Here is a 12,545-nt window from a genome sequence, read left to right on the forward strand (position 1 = left end):
AATTGAGTCACATCTTTTATATATTTACTAGTCAGTGGAATTTGTCAGTTTCTAAGAGAGATGTGTTAATTTCCCAAGTTAATGGTGGGCTTGTCCATTTTTTTCTTGTAGTTTGGACCATTTATTAATGTATTTAGGTGCTACATTATTTTGTGCATACAAATTTAGAATTAGTATAACATTTTTCAAGTTCGAATGAGAATTTGTATATTTATGCATTAAAAAACCAGAATAGTTATTACAAATTTTATTTGCAGCATATGTGATGCATGAATTAAAATAAAACAAACTAGTTGAAACCTAATTGAGAATATTCTTTTTAGTTCTTATGGTGGGAACAATGGATTTTGCTGCTGAAAGCTGAAGACACAGCAGCCTTATCATGCCAAGATGAAAATGAGATCAGATTGAAGGTTCAATCATAGCTTTTCATGGTGAAATCTTCTGTACCAGGGCACTAGAGAATGGCCACCATCCAAAAAAGCAATAAGTATACAGAAGGAAAGAGTACAAAACCTTTGGTCTAGGATTTACTAATTTAAAAAAACTTAGGTGACAGGGAACAGATTGATTAATAAGATGAAGTAACTAAAACAAAAGAGGACTAACAACAGAAGTCCTGCTCCAATCTCTGTTCTAGGTAATTTTACTGTAAACATCTTTGCCTTAAGCATTTTCCCTTCAAACCTTTTTACACCTAATTGGCTATAAGGCAATTCTGCCATAAAAGATAAAATATCTGGTTGATGTTTGGTTTAATTCTCCAGTGATGAATCAACAAGCTTTAGGAAAGTTAATGTATTGAAGATAGGTGTCCATTTGGTTTTTTCATTTCTCCATTGACAAAATCCCCATTTTTACATTCTATGAATCTGTGCTCTTGTAATGGTCTATACAGTATTCTATAGTTTTAGTAATGTCTTTTCTATACAGTGTATTACTGTTACTAATACATTCCAAGTATCTTTGTCTTCACTTACCAGTTTGTTTCATTTATTTGGAATACCAATAAATCTGGATTCATTTTAACCATGTTATTTTGTCCTGTTTCTCTCTTTTCTATTCTCTCTTTTTCTTTCCCTTCCCCCTTTTCTGCCTTATGACTAAAGTCAGTCGTCTATTTTTTAAAAATCTCTACTTGTTTGAGGGTTCATATTTTCTCGTTACCCTAGCCTCAATATGCCTTTCTTAGAAAAGAAATGTTTAGCATATATATTTAACTTAAAAAATCTAAAGTTGATAGTTTTACATTCCTCTCAGTCAGTGCAAGAGTCCTACCCAAATACAGTGGAAATTTGGTTGAAAATTTAGATTTTGAAGAACACTTAGAGAATGACATACACAGAGTGCTCATTTCAGCATTATCTGTATTGGGCCCAAACTGGACCAAATATCCAGATAAACTGTTGCATATTCATAATGGAATACTTTAACAAAATAAAGATGAATAAACTCATGCTACACAAAATTTGTGTAAGGATCTCACAACATAATGTTGAGTCTAAGAATTCACCCTCACAAGTGCATTTGTGTAATTCTATTAATATAAATTTCAAAAACAAGCAAAACTCATCTATGGTGATAAAACTCACAACAGTGGTTACCTTTGGATGGTAATGACTGACAGAGGGTAGAGGAGAGGTTTCTGAGATGTTACTGGTGTTCTGCATCTTGACCTGGGAGGTGGTTTTGCAGGTGTGTTCACTATGTAAATAGGTATCAAGCTATACACACTCTGAGCACTTTTCTGAATACAGTTCCACTTCAGTAAAATTTTACTGAAAATAAAAATAAAAAGACTTTTTGCTTCTCTTTACCAAATAACACCATGGCAGTTATTTCATTAAATATTCTATTTTACCTATCTTTTATTGTTTTGGTAATAGTAATGATCCTCTGATTAACACCGTGTCACTCGGAATTTCATTTAGCCTTAGCCTGTGCGGCCAGTGCAGCTTCTTCACGCCACTTAGCTTTCTTCGCCAGGTTCCAACTTGTTAAGGATTCATGTCGTTCTGCTGCCTGAAAAATAAGAATAACAAAAACAAAACAAAAAATGAAGCAAAGCATTGTAACTCTCTGGAAAGAATTTGTATTTCAGACATATACGAGATCCTCTGTGAAAAGGAGAAAAGTAACTTAAAACATCTGTCACAAACAGTATCCAAGAAAAATGATCCTTTGGTGTAGAAAAAAGTAGCTATGTAAGTTGCGAGACTTGCAGTCAACAGGACAACTGACATCGGAAATCTGCCCTGGATCTTTTGGCACACAAAGACATATTTTTTGGATAAAAAAAATAACAAAAATATTTTCTAATAGTTATGCTAAAAATCAAGAAAGGGAAATCTTCAGGTATCAGAAATGGAAAGAACTCAAAAGGCATGAAATGGTGGGAAATAAGAAGGATTAAAGCCAGGAAGGGAAGGAATGATTTCAGGCAGGGGGCATTAGAGAAAAACACAGGTTGTAGCAGCTGGGAGCTGGGAGTTTAATCTCTGCCCCAAAAGGTGAGTGCAGAGTTTGGATCTGGAGTTGGAAGTATCAGGTACTCCATTGAAATGATTAAAATTACTCTTACTAGCCCAAGGAACTGGCAAAGAGAATAGAAATTTTCTGGGGGGAAAAATCGCTCCTGAAAAGAAAAGATGATCAGCATCGTAATTAAGACATAAAAACTCTAGCTAGAAAACAGATCTGCGGGAATAATCTAAGTGCAGTGCAGAGAAACAGATACAAAAAATAGAAAAAGAGTTAAGAGACATGGAGAATAGAATTTAGAAGTTCCAACATACATACATAACAGGTGGGAAGAATAGAGAGACTGGTGAAGGGGCCATATTTGAAGTTATGACAGCTTGAACTTTTTCAGAAGTGAGGAAATCTATATATAGGTCCTCAGACTGAAGAGTGTATGAAGTCCTTAGCAGAAAAAAAAAAAAAAATATATAGATGAATTCCTAATCCGTCCCTTACACTTACTATATTCCCAGTACAGGACTTGGTGTATTTTGCCTGTTGTGCCTACCAGTTCTCTCCCCAGCATTACACATCTCCACAAATGGTGGCACGATCAACCTTGTTGCTGAAGTAAAAAACCCAGACTTTTTGGTTTCTTTCTTCCATTTACTTTCCTCTTCCCACATCAAATGTACCACAAAGTTCTATCCTTTCTTACCCCCCCAAATACATCTCAGATTGCTAAACTTTTCTCCACCTCCATCTATCACAATCTCCGTTAAAGTATATGCATTAATTATTTAAAACGAAAGAATGGAGAGAGGCACGAGGGACAACCATGAGACTCTTTAGAAGATATTGGAATCGGTTTGGCAACAGATGTTGGTTATATCAGACCAGGGTGATATCAAGAGAGATGGTGAGGAGTGGTCCAAGTGTACGTATATTTTAAAATGGAGTCTACAGGATTGCTGATGTATCATGGCTTACTCATGAGTAGCTGGGAAGATGATAAAATAGTGAGCACCTGCGCAAAGCCATGTTAAAGCAGGTGGTCATGGAAGAGCTCTGCCTGGAGTGAGAATAATCCAGCTATGGAAAGGCCAGAGGAAGGAAGGAAAGCCTAGTGAGGAGAAAGGGTTTAGTGTATTAAAAAAATAGAAAAGACCTAGAGTAGAGGGAGCATAATGAACAAAGAGAAGATGTTATAAAAAAACAAGGAGGGTCCAGACAGTATCAGACTCCATTCTGTCATTCAGGAGCTAGAGAATCATCACCTTGGTGGACAGTCATTTTATCTACAGTAGGTTATAAATAAGAAGTCACCAAATTTCTTTATTTCTATGTTTGAACATTTAAGAAATATTTAATAAATTTCCCCTTTGATGAGAATCCTTTCAAAGCGCACATTCTCTGACACATACCCATGAATGGGTATGTACGTGACATCAGTAAACTTACAGGCTCAGTTCCTATGTGAATTACTGGCTCAAATACTCTCAAAAACCTGAAAAGTAACCCAGGGCAGAATCACAGGACGAGGGAGAATGGTAATTGGCTACACATGCCCAGAGAGGGAAGATGTGCAGATCCAAGCAAATTCTTCTGTGTGATGCGGCTGCCAAAACTTGCTTTCAACTCTGGTTGTGTTACTAGAATACAGTTCACGAACAAGGAAGTTAGTCCCGCTCTAATGGGTTCAGTTGCAAATGCCGCCGTGAAGGGAGACACTGATAAAGGGCAGTGTGTTCAGAGGAGAGGAAAGTTGTACGGGATAGGGAAATTAAGACTGGAGAAGAGAAGACTCGTAGGGATGTGTTAGATGTCCCCCAATATTTGTGGGCTGCTCTTCATGGTAAAAAGTGATCGGTTGATGAAAGGATTTGGGGAAGCAAGAAACACAATTAGAGTAATCAGCTCTTAATTTCTCTCTAGAAACCACATACTGGAGATGACAAGGCAAGGGCTCACATGCAGGATACAGACAAGTTGGCCTTGAGCATGTCCAATAATTGCCATTTCTGAGGATTTCATGATTCTGTGCGATAGTTATGATTGAGTTCAGGACTTCTAGAATGACCAAGTCTGGGTAACTTTCACACAGCAAACTTCTTCTTGCACAGATTTTAACCAAGCTATGAACTATCCTGTTTAACCAGGCTATGAACTGTTTTTACCTTATAAACGGAAACAAACTTTTGTTCCTCCTCTCTAACCATGTAGTTTGCATTTGTGGGCTGAAATTTTCATGACAGAAATTGTTTCCAGGAGGAGAGATATTTATGGATGGCTCAAGAAGTCTACGATGGGGGCACCTGGGTGGCTCAGTGGGTTAAAGCCTCTGCCTTCAGCTCAGGTCATGATCCCAGGGTCTTGGGATCAAGCCCCGCATCGGGCTCTCTGCTCAGTGGGGAGCCTGCTTCCCTTCCTCTCTATCTCTGCCTGCCTCTCTGCCTACTTGTGATCTCTCTCTTTCTGTCAAAAAATAAAACCTTAAAAAAAAAAAAAGAAGTCTACGATGACATTGTGCTTACATGGAAAACAGAACAATAATCCTCAAATTAAGAATAAAGCTCACAGTATTTCTTAAAATTCACCAGTCCAGCTGTATTTTAAAGAGATACTCACCCTTTTGGCTGAGACGATCACTGCAAAACAGGCGATAATGGTGAGTCCAATCATTATGTAACAAGCTTTCACTCGAGCCTTGTTTCTTGCAGCATCTATCATTTCTGGCCTAAACCAAGATGTGTATTCTGTTAATTATATTGCAGCAATCTGCTTTTCTCTCCCTGGCATGATAGACAATCCCTGAATGCCAACTGCAGATGTGGAAGACGTCCAAAGCCGAGCCCATTATGTTCTCAATTTCAAAATAACAGGTATAATTACGTCTTCATTAATGTTAGTCACCGTGAAACCCCAGTGTAGTATATTTAGTTTCTAACTTCTCAAAATATAACTTCTTGAAATGATGGCCTGATTCTCCTTTTTTTTTTTTTTTTTTTTGGTCACAGGTCAGGGTAAAGGTTAAGAATTTAAGTCTATATATGTCTATGACTTGTGTTCATTTGGTCCCTTTGTTATTAAGTGGGCTTCATCTTTAGTTTTTTTAAAGATTTTATTTATTTATTTTGAGAGAGAGAGAGAACAAGAGAGCATGGGGGCAAAAGGGAGGGCTAGAGGGAGAGGGAGAGACAATCTCGAGGGGACTCTGAGCTGAGCCTGAAGCCTGAAGTGGGCTCCATCTCACGATCCTGAGATCATGACCTGCTCTGAAAGCAAGAGTTGGGCCTTTAACCCACTGAGCCACCCAGGCACCCCTTCTTCTTGGTTTTAATCAGGTTGTTTTTTTAAAATATTTTTCCCTCATTTTTTTTCTCACTGGGCTCCCAATCCCTTCTTGCCTTCTCCCATCCTATCCTGATTAGAGAAACCGTTATACCTTGTGGGGACCTCTACTAGAGAAAAGGTGTTTCCTTTGTGGCTTTTGCATGAAGTTTTCAAAATAAGTGATCAAAATTACAATGATTTGTTGAAGAAAAAGACAAAGTCACCTTCGTTTTCTTATTATTCTGAAATTTTCTATACTTGATCGAATACTGGGGGGACTTATTTATTAATATAAAGTTACAGGCAAGTTGTTTAAGATTTTAGCAATGTTACTTAACAGAGTCACAAACTTAATTGTGTCTGTGGGCCCTTTATACTGAAATAAACTTTAACAATTTGCAATAATATGAAGTGCAGTTTATAGATACACGTGATTAAAGAATGATTCTTGAGAATGTATGCAACAGTATTCTTTCTTATCTAATGCCAAGTTTAAATAGAATGTAGTTACATTCTTCTATTACTTCTATTATTTGTAGTTACTTTCTTCTATTACTTGTCAGAAAGACAAGTTGCAATTTCTCTTAAAAATGAAAAACCTTTTCTTTAACTTTTCCACCAGTTTAAAGAGCATGGCAAACCAATATCTAGCCTGTTTTCCTTAGATTTGAGACAGCCAATGTGAGTTTTAAGATGTTAGTTGCAAACAGGTGAATATGAAGGCATTATTAGATTATATTTGTTGCTGACTTTTGTTCCAGATGGAGCCTAGAAGATATGATCTTTTTTACCCATCCATCTGGCTTTGATCTGCTATACCAAATTAGGTGTGCGCTGAAAAAAAACATGAAAAAGCACAGTTATGATTAAGTATCATTAGTGTATAATACAAAAATTATAGCTCACTTGCTAATTACATGTCTATTAATAGCATACAAAGTGAAAGCTTTTCACGCTGTAAGCCTAAAACTTAGCTTGGGGAGGTATATCCCTCAACAGCAATGCTTTAAAAAATTACAGGAAAGAGCAAAATGAAAAATATTCAAATACTTTAATGTTTCCAACACCAAACTACAATTCCTTTCTTAGACATCTTATTTGAAGTTAGATTCCCTTGTTTATAACACTTCTTTTGACTGTGATTCTGGGGAAATTAAATTATTTCTATAAAATGGGTCTCTTCACACACAGAGCTGAGAAACTCAAAATTCCAAAAAATTAAGGATGGTATTTTAGCTTTTCTGAGGATGATTTCTGCTTTGGGCTGAGTCTGTAGTTCAGAATCTACAGATCTCAAGGAAAACAATATTTGTCTTGTAATATTAAAAAAAGTCTCTGGGGTTGAATAAATGCTGAATATAGATTTCAAATTCTGTGTTATTTCAAATTCCATGTCCATTCCTCATTAAATAATTTGATCCAAGAAAGGGATAAAAAGGTTTGAGAATTCACTATTGAGCCAACATTTCCCAGCACGTGTTTCTTTCCTCATTTTTTTAAAAAAATATGCTTTTGGTAACTAGTAAATTACAAAGTAACAAAAGTGTTGACAAGTACACCTAAAACTAATGTAATATTGTGTGTCAACTATACTTCAATGTAAACAAATGTACATTTAAATTTTGATTTTAAAACATGTAGGTAATATGTGCAGAACAAGCTGCAGGCCTAGTTTCCATTATTCATTCCACTAGGCATGGATTATTACATCGTATAAAAATTATATACAGGACATCTCTAATCCGTATCTGATATTATAGTTCTAGTCTCCTCTTTTTTTATTTTATTTTTTATTTTTAGATCAGCTTAAAAAGTAGTAGATTGGTTTTATGCTTAGTTTCCTTCAATGCCTTTTTAAAATCCACTCCCTTGTAACAAATGCTGAGAAGTATTTTGGGCTTGCATAAACTGAAACTGTAGGAAGATGATTTCTACAGGTTAAATTTACCCTTGGGGTGAAATTGTCAGTTTGAGTTTTATCATTTAAACGACCCTCTATCTTGGTTTTGGGATAGTGAAGAGACCAGCTCCGCGGGCTGCAGAACCAGGAACATCAGGCTTCTCCCGCCCCAGAATAGGAGGTCTCCTGGATGCGGCTTCCTCCCAGAGGCTCTTTAGTCCTCCCAGGAGCCACGAGCCTTCGTTAGGTGGACAGGGAGCTGCTCCCCAGGCAGAGCCCCTCTCCCTCTCTGGGGACCCTGCAACCACCCGGGGTGCACGCGCGGACCTTGCCGTCTGTGTGACCGAAGCGCTCCGCTGCCTTGAGGCTCTGAGCTCCCTGGGGCGGGTATCTGGGCGATGGTGCAAGTGCCCACCGAACTGGGTTTTCACCCAACTTCAACAATCTCCTTGTAAGCTTAGGTGCCCACTGTTCACTCAAGGCATTTGACATTTAACCGCACTGTGGGGGGGGGGGGGCTGGGGAGGGGTATTCCTCAAGGTGGTGGGTGTTGTGAAGCACCGCGGCTGCCTTCTTTCAGGGGCGCGCCGAGGTCGGGAGGTGCATGGAGCAGGCACCCCTTCGTGCGCACGAAAGCTGGCCGCCGCACAGGCCACACTTACGGGATCCGAGGCGGGATGTCCTCCAGCGCTTTGAAACGCCCGGTCCACACCAGGATTTTCTTATCGAATTGCGAAGGCTTGTACTCGGCGGGGACCCGGTGGACCTTTCCTGCTGCGAAGGCGACAGGGGTGGCCGGAGGAACGGACTGACCGATGGCATAGTGGCTCAGAGCGCACTCACGCCACCCCCTCCCTCCCTCACCCCAGGTGAGGCTCCTCGCCCGCTGCTCCGCACCCTCTCCTTTCCAGGTCGTTCCCAGCCCGGGCTCACCTGGACCCTGGGGCTCAGTGCCGCTGGCGGCCCGGCCGCTGCAGTAGCGGGTCAGACCCCGAGGCCGCAGGGGCGCGATGGGCCGCGTCGCGGCTTCTCCGTGCGCTCCGGGGGACCCGCGGAAGATGCGCGCTAGGCGGAGGCCCCGGAGGCCCCCGACAGCCGCGAGCATGCTGCGCCCGGTTTCCGCGCTCCCAGCTCCCCGGCGGAGTTCTGCTGCTGCTCCCCGGCCCGCCCCACCCCGCGGCGCTCCCAGGGGATCCCGGGCAGTGCAGCTGGAGCCTCCCGCACGTACACACTCGCTCCCGGTCCCCGCCCCCGGCCTGAGACCCTGGCCACGACCCTGGAGGCCGAGTCCCCTGCGAGCAGGGCCCAGGAGGCTCCTTGTCTCTACTGGAAAACTTCCGGAGCGGATTCACCGCCTCCTGAGACTGCTCCCGGCAGCTCCTTTTAAAGCCTTTCTTTGTGTTGAGTAGAAACGCTTCCCTCAGACTTTCCTCCTTTGGTTCCAATGTTTGGTGTCAAGAGAATAACCCTAACCCCTCTCCTCCAGAAAAAACCAACTGTCCCTCAAGGGCAGGGCACGCCAGATGTTTTCCAAGCAAGTGTGAGGACATGCAACAAACTTCTGAATTCCCCATGAAGAGAGATTTTGAAGTTGGCTCCTCATCCCACCCTCCATTCCCACACTTTCTCTCTTTCCTAGGCAAAACCACCTCAGTTGCTGCAATTTCTTTTTCCCCATCTTTCATTTCTTCCTAAGACCACACACTCTCCAAACGTTCTTCCAAATGAGCCTTTCTTCTACCTTCCACCATTTTCCCTCTGCAAGAAAGGGGTGGGGAGGAATCTGCTATTCTCTGGCAGACTCTGGGAAAGGGGGTGAGGAAAGCTGTCTACTCTGAAGGACTTTACTTAACTCTGCTTACTCCTATTCCCTGGACAACAGACCCCAGCCAAGTAAGGGTGCTTTTCAGGACCCAGCCCCAGGCCCTCCTCTCCCTCCTCCCATTATTGTCTCTGAGGTTCCTTCCAGAGCCGGACACTGCCTTACACATTTAGTTGGATCTCCAGATATTTCTTTTCTTCCTAACCAGACTGTCAGGCTCTTGAAGGCCAGATCCCTGTACCTCCAAGTGTCTTTCACATAGCAATGCTTAGCAAAAGAAGAGAGTCATACCTCCCTACAGAAATATGCATTTGAAGGAGCGGCTGTAGAAAGAACACTGGTTTTGCCTTCATACAAAGGTGGAAGCCCCTGATGTATGACTTAAGAGTCTCACAGTCATAATAAGCAAATCATTTATGCTATCAGTCTTGGTCTCATTTGTAAAAGTATTCCGACCTCTCAAGTTCATTCATGGAATGACTACAAAAAACGGTACAATCGGCCAGCTACTTCTCAGAGCCAGCGATAGAGCTTTGAACAATGTCAAGTGGGAATGAGTAGTTGAAAAAAACAAAAAGCAGGATGAAAAAACAAAAAAACAAAAAAACAAAGGAAGTAGGGTGGAGTGGAAGATATTTAGAAAACTTGGTTAGGGATACCCTTCTAACTGCGCCTGGCGCATAGTAACATTTCAAAGAGATGTTGTCATTTCTTCCCTTCACATCTTTTGTTTCACTCGTCCCAAAACACACGGGCATTTTAACTTGTGAAATCTCATGGAGCGAATTATGGGAGGCTATGACCTCCCGGAAGGTAAGGGTTATGTTTTATTGAACACCATATCCTTAGGATGTAGGTGAAAAATTTGGCACTTAGATCCTTGATACGTATTTGTTAGATGAGTAAATGAGTGCAAGTCTTCAATGATAAAATAGACTGTTTGGGCTAGTTTAAGAAAAGACTGAAGTATTTGAGGACACAATGAACTGAATGAATTCCTGCTTGACAAAGTATATCACCATGAATAACATCTGATTGTTTCAGGAAAAAGCTACTTGAAAATTCTCACATTGCTCAGACACGTTACTTTTCCTTTTAAGATTTTATTTTTCTTCATGTTTCTGAGAAAAAATATCTCTGGGAAACAACCCGTCATTAATCGTTCACCGAGGAGTTATTAAACTGGCCAAGTAAGTTTATTTCCCTGGAAAGAACCAAATGTCAAGCATCTACGCATGATTTTCTATCTCCAGCTTCTCTAGAAAGGCAGAACGACAGAGCAAGAGTGTAAGAGCTTCTATCATGAGAAAAAGAACAATTTGCATTCTATTCTCTATTCCTTAGGGGATTAAAACATCACTATTTGGCCGTGGTCTGCATAAGAAAAAAAAAAAACACAGCTGCTTGGGAGATGTTTTCTTTGGTTCTAGAATGGGACCAAATTAAAAAAAAACAAAAACAAAAAACTCAAATCAACTTTTAATAGAAGAAAATACTAATTGTAGCTAATTGTATTCCTTTCTTTTCTTTTCTCTTCAAACCAGGACAGCTTATTTATTCATTGAACAAATATTTACTGAGTGCCTCCCCTGTGCTGGACTCTGTTCTAGGATCTGACGTTGCAGCAGGTAAGTGAATAAAACTCTTTGCCCCTTACAGAGCTTATTACTAATCCGTGGTGGTTTTAGTCTACCCTTTGTGTACTATATTATATTACTTTTCAATCCTGTGGTTCATCTGATTTGTATATACTATTTTCAGTTTTGTTCCTTCTGGGTTTTTGATTAGTATGGTTTATGTTTTAATTTCTTAGGATGGTTTATGTTTCCATTTCTTACAGTTAATTTAGTTACTTCTTAAGATTCACAGTTAAGGGGCACCTGGGTGGCTCAGTGGGTTAAAGCCTCTGCCTTCGGCTCAGGTCATGATCCCAGGGTCCTGGGATGGAGCCCTGCATCTGCCTCTCTGCTCAGCAGGGAACTTGCTTCCCCCTCTCTCTCTGCCTGCCCCTCTGCCTACTTGTGATCTCTGTCTGTCAAATAAATAAATAAAATCTTTAAGATTCACAGTTAAAACTAGGACTATATTTTAAATGAAACTATTATGTAGACTGAGGGGAAAATGGGGGTAAATTTTAAATTATTTTATTATCTTTATTTATTATCGAGAGCCACTGTGTGCTCTCCACTGGGCTAAGACAGGAGATGCCAAAATTGCCACAAAGCTATCCCTGAGAATTTCCCACTCTGGCTAGGATGATGAGGGGTTGGGAGGGAACTTGACTAATTTATTTTCCAATCCCCTACTAGCCTATCTGTAAGGAAAGCTCTAAGGTGACTGTTGACCTGCAGACCCAACTCACTGGAGTCTCCAGTGGTTCAGGCAACCTTATTTAAGTACCAGGTCCAGGCGGTAGCCCAGTTACCCAATAGGTATTAAGCATAAATTTACAGCACTAGCAGAAGCTGAAAATGAGATCTGAAAAACCATTAATGAGCTCCTACACTCAGATCTTCTTGTTATTCCTCTCAATTCACATTTTCATTCTTATAGTTCAATCTTTCATTCTCTCATTCTCTCCCAACCATGCCATTGTAATGACCCCTAAAGCCTTTTCTCTATCTCTAGTTAATTCTTTCTTTCATCCTTTCTCTGTCTAGCTCCCAGAGATAGTTTTCGAAAACTCAGAAGCTATCATATAAAACTTTCATGGGGCCAGTCTCTTCCCTATTCTCTCCCTAATCCTGCACTCGACTTCCTTATCCACAGACTACAAAGAGGACCCTGAAAAAAATCATGATGAGGCAGGGAGGACTTTTTCAAAGTCTCCTGCTTTGATATTTTGCAAAGTCTGATTCAAGTTCTCTGCCTTTGTCATATCCCTAGACATTGAAAATGTCACTAACCACAGGTAGGTGGGTCACATAGAATTATTGTGTGCTATCACTGGTGTGTGCTATCAGTTAACATCACAATGTAGCTCTGGCTTGGATGGTGGGATAGGCACTGTGTGTGTGACCAGTGCTCATT

The 12,545-nt window shown here is 40.6% G+C and overlaps 1 protein-coding gene across 1 annotated transcript; it reads right to left on the reverse strand.

The window, feature by feature from the left end:
- Positions 1 to 1,891: 1,891 nt before the first annotated feature.
- On the reverse strand, positions 1,892 to 8,798 carry LOC111147885 (family with sequence similarity 162 member B). The gene is made up of 4 exons (XM_022504148.1): positions 8,627 to 8,798; positions 8,356 to 8,467; positions 5,089 to 5,197; positions 1,892 to 2,022 (listed from the first exon to the last, which is right to left on the reverse strand). The coding sequence occupies exons 1-4, from the start codon at positions 8,796 to 8,798 to the stop codon at positions 1,924 to 1,926; spliced, it is 492 nt and encodes a 163-aa protein (XP_022359856.1). The 3' UTR covers positions 1,892 to 1,923.
- Positions 8,799 to 12,545: the final 3,747 nt, after the last annotated feature.

Source organism: Enhydra lutris, unplaced genomic scaffold (assembly GCF_002288905.1).
Source record: "Enhydra lutris kenyoni isolate GAN:26980312 unplaced genomic scaffold, ASM228890v2 scaffoldscaffold17, whole genome shotgun sequence".
Lineage (NCBI taxonomy): Eukaryota > Metazoa > Chordata > Mammalia > Carnivora > Mustelidae > Enhydra > Enhydra lutris.